Raw genomic sequence first — 19,731 nt, 5'->3', positions numbered from 1 at the left:
ACACTACGATCCACTAACGTAATGACTCAATGTTGGTATCCAGAAGCTCCACTGCCTAAATCTGAACCCAACCTTGTTTGTCACACTCAGGTACTCTCCAGAGCACTCGAGGAGTTAGGAGAAATGAAGTTAGCTAAGAATAATCGGTTAAGTGGAATTTGGAGTGCAGAGACCCCAAGAAGTGGTATTTTAAAGTTGCATAACTAATATACAAATGGGTCATCACATCAGCCCCTTGACTTGTACAAGTAGTCACTAACATGAGAACAAGATTGTCATATGCAGCCTCTGAACTATGAATAAAAATGTTTTAGCTTTCTTTCTTTCCTGATCCAAAAATCCATAGAACTACATTAAAAGTAAATTCCATCTAAAATAGTTACTGAATTGAGTACCTGAGCATCGAAGGGAGTGGGCTAGTTCTGTTGCCATAACTTGTATGATCAGGCCAATTCGAAGTCGAAACATTTCAGCAAAGAGGCCAGGCTGGGTTCGCATATACATGGCCAGATATACCATTATTTCCTGCACACAGAATGAATATAGACAAAAATTATGGCCCAGGTTTCATAATGCCTATTTAGTCATCTTTGGAAATTGCTAGATGAATTGAAAACAAACTTTAAAATATCAATTACTAGATTAAGCTTTATAATTCTGCTCACCTGTGTAAGGATTGAAATGCTCATGTCCCCTTCACTGGCTTCATCTATCAGCTGAGTAAGTGCCTCATAGGGCAGAGGTCTAAGGAAGAAGACAGTGAAGACAGACAAAATTCTACAACCACTTAAACCTAAATATGTTGCAAAAATAAAAAAAGCTATTCCCAAGTTCAAATCATTTATTCAACATTTCATCATTAACAGTAGCATTCTGGTTCTTTCAGTCTTCAAAGCTCATTCATTGCCTCCTCAAACCACCGTAGCCCATATCAACTCAGAAGAGCTCTGCTCTCTCCTCTCTAAACCTGGATTGAATAATCCTTCAAAATTCCTTCCTTCAAAATTTTACTTAAAACTCACCCCATGATGTCCTTCTAGACTAGTCTTTCATGGTTAGTTCTTGACAGGTAATTATTATGGCTACAAAGTAATAAACTAATTTTAAGCTGTGCCTTTTTTATGGATACATAATATTTGTACATATTTATGGGGTACATGTGATATACTGTTACATGCATAGAATATGTAATGATCAAGTCAGGGTATTTAGGGTATACATCACCTTGAGTATTTATCGAGGTGTTGGGAACATTTCAAGTCCTTTCTTCTAGCTACTTAGAAATATACAATACATTGTTGTTAACTATAGTCCTATTCTGCTATCAAACGTAAGAACTTATTCCTTCTAATTGTATGCTTGTACCCATTAAATAACCTCTCTTCATCTCCTCCCTACACAATGGAATACTATTCAGCCATAAAAAGCTGTGCCTTTTAGAAACTATTTTATTACTTTACAATCACATCTTAGAGAGTTGTACTGATTTTCTATAGTTTCATCAGTTCACACACACACACTCATACACAGCTATACACGCATCCTCCCACGCTTCTGACTCTTCCGTTGAAACAAAGCACTCTGGGGGCATGGACTATGCCATCTTTTGTATTACCCACAGTGTCACAAAATTGATCTGATTTTTGATGAAAGGTTGTTTGCCAGGAGGAAAGTTTTATGGGTTGAATTGTGTCTGTCAGAATTCTTATGTCAAAATCCTAACCCTTAGTATTTCGGAATGTGACCTTATGTGAAGATAGGGTATTTACAGAGGTAATTAAGCTAAAGTGAAGTCATTAGAGTGGGACCTAATTCTGTATAACCGGTGTCCTTACAAAGACGGAAAATTTGGACACATAGACATGCATAGAAAGAACATGAAGAGACACAGGGAGAAGACAGCCATTTACACGTCAAAGACAGAAGCCTAGAACAAAGTCCCTTCCAACCTTCAGAAGGGACCAACCCTGCTGACACCCTGATTTGGACTTCTAGCTTCCAAAACTGTGAGACAATAAATTTTTGTTGTTTAAACCACCCAGTCTATGCTACTTTGTTATGGCAGCCCAAGCAAACTCACACACAAGGTTAGGACTATTTTTCTGAAAGTAGAACTGGGACTTTACACATTGAACCTATGATGCATGGTCCTATGACATGTCTCTCTGAGCCTTCGTATAGGAGTTTGTACTGGATCTTAGGGGAACAGAAATCATGGACATAAGCCAGGAAGGAGGCGGTATACAGACATCAGCAAAGGTATCCCTGCTTACTTCTTCCTCATTTCTTTCTGATTAAGCTCTCTATCTAGAACATGTTTTGTTTACAAAATAAGCTTTTTACTACACTGGCTACAGACGTAGACCTGGCAGGCAGGGGGAATACCTTGTTTTAAATTACTCCTTAGCAGAAAAACATTTATTTTTTTTTTTGCTGGCTTATGAATGCAGTTAGAATCCCTCTAAAAATATTTCTTGGAAATACAGCATGTTTGCAGATTTAAATTTTGGCACTGGCCTGACATGAGATTAAACAGATTTACTGTGGATGAGTTTTACTGGCATGGCTAGTGGCAAAAGGAAGACTAATGCATAAGAATTAAACGTTACATCCCAGCCTGTCACTTGACTCTCCCTCCCCTCCAGCCCACGCTTATCCTAGGGCTGTGGTCTTCAACCTCTGGGCTGTGGACCAGTACCAGTCTGTGGCCTCTTAGGAACTGAGCCACACAGCAGGAGGTGAGTGGTGGGCCAGTCAACGAAGTTTCATCTGTATTTATAGCCATTTCCCATCACTTGCATCACCGCATAAGCTTCACCTCCTGTCAGATCAGTAGGGTATTAGATTCTCATAGAAGCATGAACCCTACTGTAAATTGTGCATGCGAGGGATCTAGGTTGCACTTTCCTTATGAAAATCTAATGCCTGATGATCTGAGGTAGAGCTGAGGTGGTGATGCTAGTGCTGGGGAGCAGCTGCAAATATAGATTATCATTAGCAGAGAGGTTCGACTGGACAATAAATGTAATGCACTTGAATCATCCTGAAACCATCCCCTCCCCTGCCATTTGTGGAAAAAGTGTCTTCCATGAAACCAGTCCCTGGTGCCAAAAAGGTTGGGGACCGCTGTCTTAGGGAACTGTTTCCAACTGTATGCTGTGGCAGACCTGAGACAATGGCAAGCTGATTACAGTTTTCTGGAAGGGGGGCTACCTCACTATGCTCTGTAAGTACTCACTTTTCTCCTTTGACTATGACTCCACCCACTTTATTCCTTCTTGAGCAGCATGGGGTTTCATCATTAGCCCTGTGCTCCAGCCAGATACTTTCTTCCACCTCCTCTTTCCAGAGTATGGCTGACATCCTGTGGGTGCTAATTTCAGGTGCCCTGTTTGTTTTGTTTTTTGAATGGGAGGTTTGGCAAAACCCAATAAGTAAAAAAAGTTTGAGCACTACTCCCTATGAGTTTTTTCTTTCACTCACTCACACTCTGTCATTATCAATATTCTCCCACTAAGTGTTTCTGATAGAAGTGCAGACATATAGGACTTTGTCATCCATCAACAGATTAGGGCAAGAGAATTGTGGTAAGTCCACACAGCTTCCTAAAGGCTCAGAGAAAATTGATCAAACCTAACCATACTCACGCAGAGATAGTCTTTTCTCGAGGTTCTGGAGGGAGCCCAACTGTCAAATGTTTCTGGTGGGAGAGAAGGTCTGTGCAGGCCTAAGAAGAGATAGCATAACATTATCCTCTCCATAACACCTCAGGTTTACACAAACATTTCTCTTTTTAGCCCAGAAATCTTTGTTCCCCCTTAACTTAATGACATGCCAAACTCTCTTCCTCAGGAAATATCAAATACTATGAAGATCAGAAAAGAAGGATTTCTAGGAAGGAACAATGAGATCTTTTCATTTCCAAGGAGGTAGGGACGTTTTTGTTTGGTTTTTGTCTTTCTTTTAAAAAATTTTAAAAATCTTTTAATTTTTTGATACATATAGTTATACACATTTATGGGGTACATATGATATTTTGATAGAAGCACATAATGTGTAATGATCAAATCTGGGTAACTGACATATCCATCACCTCAAACATTTATCATTTCTTTATGTTGGGAACATTCTAAATCTACTCTTCTAGTTATTTTGAAATATGTAATAAATTATTATTAACTATAGTTGTCCTATTATGTTACTAAACACTAGATCTTATTCTTTCTATCTAACTATGCTTTTGTAGTACCCATTAACCAACCTCTCTTTATTCCCTGTCCTCCATACCCTTCTCAGCCTCCAGTATCTACCATTCTACTATCTCCATGAGATCAACTTTTTTAGTTTCCACATATGAGTGAGAATATACGACATTTGTCTTTCTGTGCCTGGCTTATTTCACTTAACATAATGTCCTCCAGTTCCATCCATGTTGTTGCAAGTGAAAAGATTTCATTCTTTTTTATGGCTGAATAGTATTTCAGTGCGTATATGTACCTCATTTTCTTTATACATTCATACATTGATGGACCCTTAGGTTGAGTCCATATCTTGGCAATTATGAATAGTACTGCAGTAAACAGGGGAGTGCAGATGGCTCTTCCATATGTTGACTTCATTTCTTTTGGATATATACCCAGCAGTGGGATTGCTGGATCATATGGTAGTTCTATTTTTAATTTTTTGAGGAACTTCCATATTGTTTTCCATAATAGTTGTACTAATTTACATTCTTACCAATAGTGTACAATCATTCCTCTTTCTAGGAGGTGGGAACTTTTAGCCTAATACAAATTCTTATAGTTTATAATACCTCTATAAGCCTACAATTCTTATTGCTTAGTACTGTATATTTGTCCTTCACAAACAAAAAGCTAATTAAATATCAGAAACTTTATGTAGTCAAGACAACATCTCAAATGATTAGAGGCTGTGGCTGCCTTAAAAAACAATTAGAAAAACCAATTTTTAAAAAGCACCCCCATTTAAATTTGGCATAAATTCAAGTAGCATTTATAGTACCTCATCAAGTGCTTCTACTTTCTTCCTTAAGATCCCAGAGATGTATCGGATCAGGCCCCAGTGACGAATTTCTCCAACTTTGCCATATAGTTCAGTAAGAAGCTCTCTGACTGTAGCACCCCCTTCATCATACAATTCAGTGTCCCAGTCAGGTCCTCTGGAATTTAAAGACAATACTACATTAATTATAATCAAAGCCTCTGGCAACAATCTTTCTTTTAGTGTTATAATGTTATACTGTTATACCTGTTTTTGACAGATTTCTCTGATTTTAAGAATCTAATGTGATTTACTAAGAGTCCTTATAAAACCATGGTTAACAGTCAGCCTTGAAAACCAAACACCTAGAAAAGAATAAGTCTTAGTTTCAGCTGTACTTTGACAAAATTGTATTCTTTTAAAGACCCTCTTCATGGGCTTCAACATAGCTGACATTAAAGACAAAGATTTAATGTACTGTAAGTTTAGAAAGTATGCTATACTTTGTGAACTAATGAAGAAATAATAAGGCTGTATGTTTATTTTTAAAGGATACACACACACGCACACATACAGTATTGTTGTGGAAATTATAACACAAGTCAACTATGAAATGCCATAAAAGATATATAAAGTTATATGAAATTGGGAATTTATTTGATGTATGATAAAGGCATATTATTTATTAAATAATGTTAAAACAATCAAGTAGCTATCTGGAAAAAAAGTTGAATCCATGTCTCACACTGTATACCATAATTCCAAATGTATCAAAGATCTAAATGTAAAGGTACTAGGAAAGATATCGGAGAACTATTTTATAACTTTGGAGGCAAGAGGACTTTTAAACTATGACTCATACACCAGAATCCATAAAAGGCTGATATATTTGTACGCATAAACAAAAAAAAAATTCTTACTGCAAAAAACATTGTAAGCAAAGGACAAATTAGAAACTGGGAAAAATACTTGCAATTCATAGGCCAATTTCCCTTAGATAGAGAGAACTCCAACAAATAGATAAGAAAATAAAAAACAACCAAAGAAAACCTAGCAAAACAAATACTGATGGCTTTTAAACAGAAGAAAAGGTACTCAACATCACTCATGATAAGAAAAATTTAAATTAGCACTACACCAAGATAACATCTTTAATCTACCAGGTTGTCAAAAGTCCCAAAATTTGTTAACACTGATGAGGCTTTGGGAAAACAGAAACCCTCAATATGTTGTGGGTGGAATTGAAAATTGGGACAATTGTTCTGGCGGGCTGTTAATATTAAAATATTGGAAAATAGCCTGGCAGTTCTTAAAATAGTTAAACATAGAGTTACCCTAAGACCCAGCATTTCCACTCCTAGTTATATGCTGAACAGAAATGAAAACATATGTCCATATTAACTTGTACACAAATGCTTATACCAGTATTATTCATAATAGCCAAAAAGTAGAAACAACTCAAATGTGCATCAACTGATGAATGGATAAATAAAATGTGGTATAGACATACAGATAATAACATTTGGCAATGAAAAAAATGAAGTACTGATACATGCTACAATTTGGATGAACCTTGAAAATATTATGCTAAATGAAAGAAGCCTGTCACAAAGGATAACATATTACAGGACTCTACTTATATAAAATGCTCCAAATAAGCAAATCTATAGAGACAGAAAGTAAATTAGTGGTTGCCTAGGGCTGGAGGGATAGGAGGAATGTGGGTTGATGGATAAAAGGAGTAGGGTTTCTTTTCAGGGTAACGAAAATGTTCTAAAATGGATAGTGGTGAAGGATGCACAAAACTGTGAATGTATTAAAAGCCATTGAATTGTATACTTAAAAAACTATTTTTTGATCTATCAATTCCATTTCTGGTTTACGTGTAGGATAAATTCCTTGACACATGTGAAATGATGTATTTGCTATATGTTATTTGCCATAGCATTGTTTGTCATAGTGAATTCTGGAAACAACCCAAATGTCCATCAATAAGAGACTTGTTAAATAAATAATCATATATCAAATAATGAAATGCTACACAACTATGAGGAAAATATGAAATAGACCCAGATTGTGGCAGATTGTATTTTCCAAAATGGCTGCAACAATTTTCCATCCAACATGTTCTTCTTACAATGTGACTCCCATACTCATTCTGTCAAGAGGTGAGGTTGTTCCTTTCCTTTGAACCCAGGCATGCTTGCAACTAAGGCAAAAGTGATGCTACATGATTTCTGAGGCTAGGCCATACAAAGCAATACAGTTTCCACCTGGTCCTTTCTTGGGATTCTTATTCTTAGAACCTAGTCACGTGGTGAGGAAGTAGAGAGACACATGAGGAGGTCATTTGTAGGTGTTCCGGCTGTAGGTAACCCCAGCTAAGGTTCTAACCAACAGCCAGTATCAACCCCCAGACATATGAATGAGCAAGCCTTGTAATGACTCTAGCCCCAGACACTGTCTGACCAAACAGAATGAGAGACCTTAGGTGAGAACTGCCTAGGAAGTTCTGAGCCCAGGCAAACCCCAGAACTATGAAAGCTAGTTTTAAAAATTTTTGTTATTTTAAGCCACTGAGTTTCGGGGTGATTTGTCATGAAGCAATAGATAAATTGGAATATATATGTAGCAATCTCCAAGATATATAGTTTAAATGAAAAAAAGCAAGGTATAGAGCAGCATATATACTTTGCTACCATTTGGGTAAATAGGGGTAAAAGTATCCAAATATATGTCTGTATTTACCTACATATGCATAAAATGTCCCTGGGAGGATGCACAAACATGCACACACACAAAGCATTGACTTCCCATGAAGAGGGGAACTGGGTATCTGGGGAAGAGATGTGGGAGAAAGACATTTTAACCTTTTACTGTATATCTTTTTGTACTTTAAAATTTTTGAGCCATGAGAATATATTATCTATTCAATATATTAAATTTAAAAACATGAAATATAAAATGCTATAGAAAGAGTCATCAATGGATGCAAAAATCAGTGAGTAAAAGTTTGAAGAGTAACAGTGCCTCCTGATATGACACATGGAGAAGAACTCAGCATCTCTTCAGCGGTATTCCTGCAAAAAATGTATAGCCTGAATTTAATCATAAGGCAATATCAGATAAACCAAAATTGAGGGCCATTCTGCAAAATAACTGGCCTATATTCTTCAAAAGTATTTATCACATGAAAAATGAAGACTTAAGAACCGTTCCAGATAAACAGAGACTCCCTCAAGATTCCTAAGAACTGAATGAAATGCACGATTTCCGATGTTCTTTTGCTTCTAGAAAGACACTATTGGGCCAACTGACAAATCTTAATAAGGTCTATGGATAGATAATAGTATTGGTTTAATGTTAATTTTCTGATTTTGGCAATTCTACTATGATTATGTAAGAGAGTTCCTAGTTTTTAGTAAATACACACTGAAGTATTTAGGGTAGATGGGGATCATGTCTGCCACTTACTCTCAAATGGTTCAGAAAAAAATAATATATGTATGTGATCGAGTATGAATGACAGAGAGAGAGAGAGAGAGAGAGAGAGAGAGAGAGAGGGAGGGAGGGAGGGAGGGAGGGAGAGAGAGATATTAAAGCTTAGTGGAAACATCTAAGGGAAATGGGTGAGGGATATTCAGAATTTTTTCTACACTACCCTACAACTTTGCTCTAAGTCTGAAAGTGTCAAAATAAATTTTAAAAACATTAAAACGTTCTATGAGATCTCAGAATCAGGAAAGATTTTTATTATTAGAGATCAGAGAAAGCTTCATGAAGGTGACAAATGACCTAGGCCTACACAGATAGAGAGACTTGGAACAAACAGAAATGCAGTGTAGTGAAGGAAAGTATTCTACGCAGAGGAAAAAACACAAATCAAGGTATGAAGGTAGACATCTATAGGCTGTTTTGGGTATGATGAGTAGACTGTTTCAGTGAGAGCATTCACATTGTGAGGAGGTAGTAATGGTAGATAAAGGTTGAAAGTCAGACCACAGAGGATGTAGATTTGATCAACAACTCCCTATAGTAGTGGCGATGCTATAGGGAGAGGCGGAGGACAAGGAGGAATTAACGATGATGCAATTTCAGTCTGGGTGACTTGAAGGAATGATGATACCATGAATAGGGTCAGTAAAGACAGAAGTAGTAGGTTTCTGGTAAAGAAAATGAATTTGATTTTAGACATGTTCAATAGGAAGACATATATAAAAATAAATTCCAGACAGATTAAAGACCTAAACATTTTTCAAAAATTATTGAAGGTATTTACAATATTTTTAAATTCTGAGAGGGAAGAAGGTCCCCTATACATGACAAGAAACCCAGAAGTCAAAAAGGAAAAGATCAATAGATTTGGCTATATTAAAAACTAAACTTTTACATAGAGAAAGGTATATAAACAAAGTTAGAAAGCAAATTCTTTGGACAAAATATCTGCAACATATATAACAAAAGGGTAATATCTAATATCAATAAGAAAAATATAAATAAGCCCATAGAGAAATAAACCAAGGTTATGAACAAACAATTCACAGAAGGAATACTCATCAATAAACATAGGAAATTGAACCTCCCATTCTTCTACTCTTAAGTCCATAGGGGGTATTAGACAGAATTCCAAGTGTATTAAAAGCCACAAAGCACATAATACACAATCTACTCCAGTGGTTTGATATCACCTGGAGTACTATGAGGTCATTAAACATGAAATGTCTGATTTTGAATAAAAAATTTAGTTTATTATATCTCAAACAAGAAACAGTACAATTAACCAAAGTAAGTGCCTAAACTATCTACAGGTTTGCCATCTTAACAGTAACTTGTTTATGCCAGCAGCAAAGAAGCCTGGAGAGCAAGTGTCAATGAAATCAGAAAAGGCGTTTTCCACAGCTTGTTGAGAACTGAATATTTTTCCTTGCAAGAAGTGGTCCAAAGTCTAGAAGAAGTAGTAGTCACTTGATGCAAGGTCTGGTGAATATGGTGGATGACAGAGAGTTTCCAAGTCCAGCCTCTGTAGTTTGAGCAGCATTGTGTGACATGTAGTTGAGCATTGTCTTACAAGAGGATTGGCCTGTTTCTATTGACCAATCTCAGCTGCTTAATCACAAGCATCCTCATCATTTTGTCCAGTTGGTTGCAGTAGACATCTGCTGTAATGGATTGACTAGGTTTCATGAAGCTGTAGTGGATAATACCAACGCTGGACCACCAAACACACACCATTAATTTTTTTTTGATGAATATTTGGTTTTGGACTGTGTTTCGGCACTTCACCTTTATCCAACCATTGTTCTGAATGCTTGTGATTGTCAAAAAGAATCCATTTTTCATCACATGTAACAATATGGTGGAGAAATGGTTTGTCTTTATGTTGTGACAGCAAAGAAAGGCAAGCTTTGAGATGATTTCTCTTCTGATGTTTAATTCATGTGGTACCCATCTATCCAGATTCTTTACCTTGCCCATTTGTCTCAAATCCACATCCTTCTCAAACACTTTGTTGATATTTTGAGCTGTCTGTGCTGCACTGGTTCCATGATGTAACTCATATTCAAAAATAACATGTATTTTTGGCTTATTCAGGATTTCACAAAAATTGCTTTAAAAAATTTTTGAAATCACAAGCCAAAATGTGTGTTGAAAGAATGAGGATGTACCTTCACAATAAAAAACAAACAGACAAGAAATGTCAAAGTGAAATGTCAGAAATAGCAATTGTCAGACTTAAGGAAACCGGACATTCCATACTTAATAACCTAATAGTTTTGGGGAGATTGCAGGGTTCACTCAGATGTCATGATGAAGTTAGAATTAGATGAAGAAAAAGTCATATGTTAGGAGCAGAAGAGGGCAGTCAACCATGGACTATCTGAATGGTGGGAAAGTATGAGGTTTTTGTATATAAATTTAATTTCCAGTCAGACTACAGTCATTCTGTCCTTATCCCTTACCTCCTTTCACCTTCTTTATCTTTTCATTACCTTGCATTTAGTGTTGTGCTTATCCTAGAATAAGTACTCAACAGATACTTGTTGAATAAAGTGTCCTACTCCAAAAGAAAAAAGAAACAAAGGTTGCAAAATAATAAGTCCCATGTCTTTTTTATTTTTAATTATTATTTTTATTAAGTAGGTAATTTATGCTTTTTTACAATGGTGAAAGGATCATCTTTATATACTTTTTTATTTTTTAATTTTAATTTTTATTTATTTTTAAATTTTTAAAAATTTACAGATAACATTGTATATTTTTATCATCTACAACATGATGTTTTGAGTACATATACATTGTAGAATGGTTAAATATAGCTAATTAACAAATGTCTCACAGTTATTTTATGGTACGAGAACATAACATCCACTTTCTTTACATTTTTCAAGATAACACTATATCATCAACTATAGTCACCTTGCTGTATAATAGATCTCTCAAAATTTATTCCTATCTAACTGTAATTATGTATCCTTTTACCAATATCTCCCCATTCCCTCTTCCTACCTAACTACCCGAGCCTCTAGTAACCGAGATTCTACTAACTACTTCTATGTGACCAGCTTTTTTAGATTCCACATGTAAGTGAGATCATGTGGTATTTGTCTTTCTGTGCCTGGCTTATTTTATTTAACATAATATCCTTCAGGTTCATCCATGTTGTCGCAAATGGCAGGATTTCATTCTTTTTATGGTGGAATAATGTATTAATAATATTAATATAATTTATTAATATTAGTAAATATACCACATTTTCTTTATCCATTCATCCACTAATGGACACTTACGTTGATTTTATATCTTGGCTACTGTGAACAATGCTGTAAAAAATATGGGAGTGCAGATACCTATTCAAGATACTGATTTCAATTCCTTTGGATATATACCCCGCAGTGGAATTGCTGGATCATATGGTAATTCTATTTTTAATTTTTTGAGTAACTTTCATACTGTTTTCTATAATAGATGTACTAATTTACATTCCCACCAATAGTGTATAAAGGTTCCCTTTTCTCCACATCTCCAGCACTTGTTATCTTTTGTCCATTCGATAATGGCCATTCTAACTGGGGTGAGATGATATCTCACTGTGGTTTTGATTTGCACTTCCCTAATGATTAGTGATGTTGAGCATTTTTTTGCATGTTTTTTGGCCACTTGTATGTCTTCTTTTGAGAAATGTGTATTCAGATCTTTTGCTCAGTTTTAAAACAAGTTACTAGGGTTTCTTTGCTATTGAGCTGTTTGAATTCCTTATGTATTTTGAATATTAACACCTTGTCAGATGTACAGTTTGTAAATATTTTCTCCCATTCTGTAGGTTGTCTTTTTGCTCTGTTGACTGTTTCCTTTGCTGTGCTTTTTAGTTGGATATAATCCCATTTGTCTATTTTTGCTTTTGTTGCCTGTGTTTTTGAGATGTTAGCCAGAATATCCATGCCCAGATCATCATCATGAAGAATTTCCCCTTCCAGTAGTTTTCTTCTAGTAGCTTCATAGTTTGGGGTCTTACATTTCAGTCTTTAATTCACTTTGAGTTAATTTTTGTATAAGGTTAGAGATAAGGGTCTCATTTCATTCTCTTGTGTGGGTATCCAGTTTTCTCAACATTATTAAAGAGACTATGCTTTCCCCATTGTGTGTTTTTAGCACCTTTGTGAAAAATCACTTAGCTATAAATGTGCAGATTTATTTCTTGGCTCTCTATTCTATTCCATTGGTTTATGTGTCTGTTTTTATGCCAGTACCATGCTGTTTTGGTTATATAGCTCTGTATTAATAGGATACTTTTAGGCCAGGTAGTGTGATGACTCCAGATTTGTTCTTTTTGGTCAATATTGTTTGGGCTATTCAGGGTCTTTTGTGGTTCAATATGAATCTTAGGATTGTTTTTTCTATTTCTGTGAAGAATGTCATTGGAATTTTGGTAGGGATTACATTGAATCTGTAGATTGCTTTAGGTAGTATAGACATTTTAGCAATATTAATTCTTCTAATCCATGAACATAAGCTGTCTTTCCATTTAATTGTCTTCAATTTCCTTCATCAATGTTTTATTGTTTTCATTATAGAGCTATGTCAACTTGATTAAATTTATTCTTAGGTGTTTTTATAGCTATTATAAATAGGATTGTTTTCTTGATTTCTTTTTCAGATGACTCACTATTAGCATATAGAATTACTGCTGATTTTATGTGTTGGTTTTATAACCTGCAACTTTTCTGAATTCATTTATTAGTTCTAACAACTTTTAGTGGAGTTTTTAGGGTTTTATATATATATAAGACCATGTTGTCAGCAAACAGGGATAATTTAATTTCCTCTTTTCAAATTTGGGCACCTTTTATTACTTTCTCTTGCCTAATTTCTCTGGCTAAGACTTCCAGTACTATGTTGAATGGAGTGGTCAAAGTGGGCATACTTATTCCAGATTTTATATAAAAAGTTTTCAACTTTTCTCTGCTCAGTATGATGTTAGCTGTGGGTTGGTCGTATGTGGCCTTTATTGTTTTCAGGTACATTCCTTCTATATCTAATTTGTTGAGAGTTTTTACCATGAAGGGATGTTGGATTTTACCAAATGCTTTTTTTTTTGCATCTACTGAAATTATCATATGGTTTTTGTCCTTTATTCTGTTAAATGTGATATATCACATTTATTGATTTGCATATGTTGAACCATCCTTGCATCCCTTGGGATGAATCTCGTTTGACACTTAATGTGCTGTTGTATTTGGTTTGCTAGTATCTGGTTGAGGATGCATGCATCTATGTTCATCAGGATATTGGCCTTTAGTTTTCTTTTCTTTGTTGTTGTGTCCTTGTCTGGTTTTGGTATCAGGGTAATGCTGACCTCATAGAGTGAGTTTGGAAGAATTCCTTCCTTTTTAATTTTTTGGAACAGTTTAAAAGGAATTGGTATTAGTTCTTCTTTAAATACTTGGTAGAACTTAGCAGCGAGGCCATCAGGTCCTGGGCTTTTCTTTGATGGCTGACTTTTTATTATTGAGTCAACCTCCTTATTCATTATTGGTCTGCTCAGATTTTCTATTTCTTCATAGTTTGATCTTGGTAGGTTGTATGTGTCCAGGAATTTTTCCATTTCTTCTAGGTTTTCCAACTTGTTGGCATATAATCATTCATAATAGTCCCTAATGATCTTTTGTATTTCTGTGGTATCAGTTATAGTATTTCCTCTTTCATCTCTGATTTTATTTATTTGGTTTTCTTTTTTCTTCGTCTAGCCAAAACTTTGTCAATTTTGTTTATCTCTTCAAAAAACCAACTCCTTGGCTGAGCATGGTGGCTCATGCCTGTAATCCCAGCACTCTGGGAGGCTGAGGCAGGACGATTGCTTGGGGTTGGGAGCTTGAGACCAGCCTGAGCAAGAGTGAGACCCTATCTCTACAGAAAAATAGAAAAATTAGCAGGGTACGGTGGCACATGCTTGTAGTCTAAACTACTTGGGAGGCTGAGGCAGGAGGATCACTTGAGCCCAAGAGTTTGAGGTTGCAGAGAGCTATAATGATGTTACTGCACTCTAGCCATGGCAACAGAGTGAGACTCTGTTTCAAAAACTAAAACAAATAAACAACAAAACCCCTCAACTCCTTGTTTTGATGATCTTTTGTATCCTTTTTTTTTACTTTCTATTTCATTTATTTCCACACTGATCTTTATTATTTCTTTCCTTCCTCTAATTTTGAGTTTAGCTTGTTCTTGTTTTTCTAGTCCCTTTAGGTGTAATGTTAGGTTGTTTATTTGAGATCTTTCTACTTTTTTGATGTAGGCATTTATTACTATAAACATTCCCCTTACAACTGCTTTTACTGTATCCCACAGGTTTTGGTATGTTTGTTTTCTCTTCAGTTTTCTGAAGAAATTTTGTAATTTCCCCCTTAAATTTGAGAATGATCCATTGGTTATTTAGGAGCACGTTGTTCAATTTCCATATATTTGTGAAGTTTCTGAGGTTTTCCCTGTTATTGAGTTCTACCACTCTGGTCAGAAAAAATACTTGGTATGATTTTGATCTTAAATTTATTAAGACTTGTTTTGTGGCCTAATATATAATCTCTCCTGAAGAATGTTCCATGGGAAGTTGAGAAGAATGCGTGTATGTATATTCTATAGCTGATGGATGGAATGTTCTGCAAATATCTGTTAGGTCCATTTGGTTTAGTGTACAATTTAAATGCAATGTTTCTGTGTTGATTTTCTGTATGGATGATCTGTCCATTGCTGAGAGTGGGTTGTTGAAGGTTTAGATCTATTAATGTTTGCTTTATATATTTAGGTCCTCTGATGTGGGATGCATATATGTTGACAATTGTTATATCTGCTTGCTGAATTGACCACTTTATCATTATAAAATAACCTTTTTGTCACTTTTTATAGTTTTTGACTTAAAGTCTATTTTATCTGATATAAAATAGTTACTCCTGCTCTCTTTGGGGTTCCATCTGCATAAAATATCTTTTTTCCATCCCATCACTTTTAGTCTATGTGTGAACTTAGAGGTAAAGTGAGTTTTTTTGTAGCAGCATATAGTTGGCTCTTGTTTTTTTTAATCCATTCAGCTACTCTATGTCTTTTGGTTGGAGAATTCAATCCATTTATATTCAAGATCATTATTGATAGCTAAGGGCTTACTACTGCCATTTAAAAATTGTTTTCTAGTTCTTTTGTAGTACCTTTCTTTCTCTTTTCCTGTCTTCCTTTGTAGTTAAGTGATTTTCCTTAGTAGTATATTTTGATTCCTTGCTTTTTGATTTTAGTGTATCTATTATATGTTTTTGCTTTTTGATTATCAGGAGGTTTACAAAACACATTTTATAGTTATAAAAGGATATTTTAAACTGATAACAATGTAACTGTGATTGCAATAAGAAAGAAAAGAGAAAAAATACCCCTCTCTTTAACTCCACTCACCCAATATTTAAATTTTTTTTAAATTTTTTTTTTTTTTGAGACAGAGTATCACTCTTTCGCCCTGGCCTAGAGTGCCGTGGCATCAGCCTAGCTCACAGCAACCTCAAACTCCTGGGTTCAAGCAATCCTTCTGCCTTAGCCTCCCAAGTAGCTGGGACTACAGGCATGTGCCACCAGGCCCGGCTAATATTTTTCTATATATATTTTTAGCTGTCCAGATCATTTATTTCTATTTTTAGTAGAGACGGGGTCTCGCTCTTGCTCAGGCTGGTCTCGAACTCCTGACCTCGAGCAATCCTCCCACCTTGGCCTCCCAGAGTGCTAGGATTACAGGCGTGAGCCACCTCGCCCGGCCCCATTTAAAATTTTTGATGCCACATTTTTATACTGCACATCCCTTAATAGACTATTGTAGCTATCATTATTATTGTTTTATAGTTCAAGATATTAAGGGGGTACAAATGTTTTTGGTTACATGGATTGCTTTTGTAATGTTTGAGTAATGGTTATATGTGTGCCCATCACCCAAATAGTGTTCATTGTACCCATTAGGTAGATTTTTGCCCTTCCGCTCCTGCTCCCTCCCCCCTGCTTGATTTCCACTGAGTTTTACTTCTCTCTGTGCACATGTGTGCTCATCGGTTAGGTCTAATTTAATAATGAGTACATGCAGTGTTTTTCCAATCTTGAGATACTTCACTTAGGAGAATGGTCTCTAGTTCCATCCAAATTGTTGCAAGGCATTGATTGATTCTTTTTTATGGCTGAGTAGTACTCTATGGTATACATATACCACATTTTATTAATCCACTCATGAATTGATGGGCACTTTGATTGATTTCACATCTTTGTAATTGTGAACTGTGCTGCAATAAACATTCGAACGCAGAGGTCTTTTTGATAGAAAGACTTCTTTTCCTTTGAGTAGATAGCTAGTAGTGGGATTGCTGGATTGAATGGTAGGTCTACTTTTAGTTCTTTGAGAAATCTCCATATTGTTTTCCACAGAGGTTGTAATAATTTGCAGTCCCACCAACAGTGTATCAGCGTTCCTTTCTCTCTGCATCCACAGCAGCATTTGTTGTTTTTGGACTTTAATTGTTTTCTTTTAACCTTCATACTAAAGATATAAGTAATTTACATGCCACCATTACATTAATAGAGTATTCAGAATTTGACTATGTATTTACATTTATCAGTGACTTATATACTTTCAGATGTTTTTGTGTTTCTCATTAATGTCTTTTGTTTTGAATAACTCGTTTTAGTATTTCTTATAAGACAGGTCTGGTGGTGATGAATTTCCTCAGCTTTTGTTTGTCTGGAAAAGTCTTTATCTCTCCATTTCTAAAGAACAGAGTTGGTGGGTATAATAGTCTTGGTTGGCAGTTTATTTCCTTCAGCACTTTGAGTACATCATCCTAATCTCTCCTAGCCTGTAAGTTTTCTGCTGAGAAGTGTGCTGTTAGCCTTATTGGGACTCCCTTACATGTTATTTGCTTCTTTTTTCTCACTGCTTTCAGGACCCTCTCTTTGCCTTTGATCCTTGACATTTTGATTATAATATGCTATGGAGTAGTCTTATTTGGATTGAATCTGACTGGAGACCTTTGACCTTCCTGTACCTGGATATTTATATCTTTCTCCAGGTTTGGAAAGTTTTGTTATTATTTCTTTAAATAAGTTTTCTACCCATCATTCTCTCTCTACTCCCTCTTGAACAGCAATGACCATCCAGAAGTGAAGAAGGGAAGGGAATTCACTGAGGAAGAGGAAAAGGTGGAGAGAAGTTGCATGTCTAGGTGATGTCCCTCAGCATCACTACAGGGAATGTTTGCATTAGTGAGCTTTGAAGGGCAGCAGTGGTTTGGGGTATTCATGGCCCAGGTCTTATCTATTATTAGTAGATATGGGGTGGGGTTTTATGGAATATAAAAAGCAGGCAGGCCCTAAATGGCTAAAAATTTATTTGGGTTATTTTTAAAACAATTGGATTATAAAATTTTATTCTGGTGCTGAAGGGCTTTTCCGCTAACAGGAAGACCCATGTCTTTTTCACTTACTCATTAAATAGCATAATTTGATGGAACCAGTATGGGCTTTAGAGTCAGAGAGACCAAGGTTTTTAATCTTGTCTCTTTCCCGAGTTGTGTGACCCTGAGAAAGTTGTACAACCTCTCTGAGCTGGTTTTCCCATCTTTAAAAAAATGTAGGTACCAACTACTTCATAGAAAAAGTATAAGGATTAAATAAAGAAGTTCATTCATTTGTCCAACCTATATTGAGGACACACTATAAGGCAAGCAGTGGGTTATATTCTGAGGCTAGAAAGAAAAATAAAACATACTCAATGATCTTGAGGAGCTTAGTCTAGTGGGCTGAGATATATACAAAAAATAAGTTTGTAAGTGCATTATAGAGGGATACATAAGGAGCAGGGGGTAGGGGAGGGAAAGGTTTCACAGATTACTTCTTGGAGGATATGTTATGAGCTGGGTTTTATTGGATGAGTACAATTCAGCCTGGTGAAGAAGAAGAGACAGAGTTCCATGCAGAGATAATAACATGAACAAAGGCACAGAAATGAGAAACAGCATAACGCTGGTGGAAAACTGCGAGTACTTTAGTGTTTCTGGAATATCAATTTTAGGTCAGAAAACAGTGAAAGAGGAGTCTAGAGGGTAGGCAGGAACTTTATCATGGAGGTTCTTAAATGACATATTAAGGATCTCAAACTTTTTCCTCTGCTTAAGGGAAGCAAATTGAAAAAATTTAAATAGGGAAGAGACTTGGTAAGATAAGCACACTAAAATATTATTTTATAGACTTAGAAGACCAAGATTTGGCAACTTCTAATGAAATAATCGATCTAGATAATGACCACTGATGGCTGCTAAAATCATTAGGAGAAAAGCTAATGAGGAACTTAATTAAAAATGGCTAGATCAGGCTAATAATGCCTGATTGATCTTAACATGACAAAAACAGCAACAACCAGGCATGATGTGCCTCCAGATGTCATATAATAGGAAGTACAGAGCACCACGTATGAAGTTGTCTTGCCTAAAATAATTGAACCTGGATCTATCAAGCCTATAGATCTTACTACCAATTTTTAGGTGATACAAAGGAGAGAGGTACATGTTAAACAACATCATGAGGATATAACATGCAAAATGTAGAATGTGGAAAACTCTACAGGACAAAAAAGACTAGGCTGCCCCCTTCCTAGTCTTTTGTCTAGAAGGAAAAGTTTTTTTTCCTTGGGGCTTTTGTTGTCTATGCACATTGGTGTTTTTTAGGTTGCTGGCTTCTCCAGGGCTCAATATAGAACGTATGAGGCAAAAAAAAAAAAAAAAACAAAAAACAAAACCAAACCCAGCAACCTCATCACCACGTTGGTCCTTGGATCCTGAGATCCTTAGCTGGTCTGCCTTCTCTCTACCTTTCAGAGATTTATTATGATTGTTTTATAAATGTTCTCCTGTATTTAGCATCTATTTAGAAATGCATCTACTTTATCTTGTCCAGAACCAGAAGTCTCATTGCAGTTATGTTTTAAGAGATTGCTTATCTTTTACAAATACTGAAATATTTAGGAACAAAATAATATCTGATATCTTCTTCAAAATAATCCAGGGGAAATAGAGAGTGAGAATATAGATATATAAGCATTCATTATACTATTCATTATACTATTCTCTTTACTTTTGTTTAAGTTTGAACAATTCTATCATAAAAAGTAAAAAAGAAAAGTTACTCTCCCTCCTCTGCGTATTATGGGCTTGAGGAGAAAAA

General features: G+C 35.7%; 1 protein-coding gene across 5 annotated transcripts in view; it reads right to left on the bottom strand.

Annotated features, from left to right (window-relative positions):
• PHKA1 (phosphorylase kinase regulatory subunit alpha 1) overlaps positions 1-19,731 on the bottom strand; it is a 131,195-nt gene that overhangs the window by 30,270 nt on the left and 81,194 nt on the right. For all 5 annotated transcript variants that reach the window (XM_045537751.1, XM_045537752.1, XM_045537750.1 and 2 more), the window contains exons 22-25: positions 5,023-5,179; positions 3,648-3,727; positions 666-744; positions 396-525 (exon numbers count right to left, since the gene is read on the bottom strand). In XM_045537751.1, the coding sequence (XP_045393707.1) occupies positions 396-525; positions 666-744; positions 3,648-3,727; positions 5,023-5,179 (446 nt within the window). The remainder of the gene's footprint in view (positions 1-395; positions 526-665; positions 745-3,647; positions 3,728-5,022; positions 5,180-19,731) is intronic.

This window comes from Lemur catta, chromosome X, assembly GCF_020740605.2.
Source record: "Lemur catta isolate mLemCat1 chromosome X, mLemCat1.pri, whole genome shotgun sequence".
NCBI classification, from domain to species: Eukaryota; Metazoa; Chordata; class Mammalia; order Primates; family Lemuridae; genus Lemur; species Lemur catta.
Note: the sequence above shows the minus strand (reverse complement) of the source record. Positions and strands in the feature narration are given on the sequence as shown.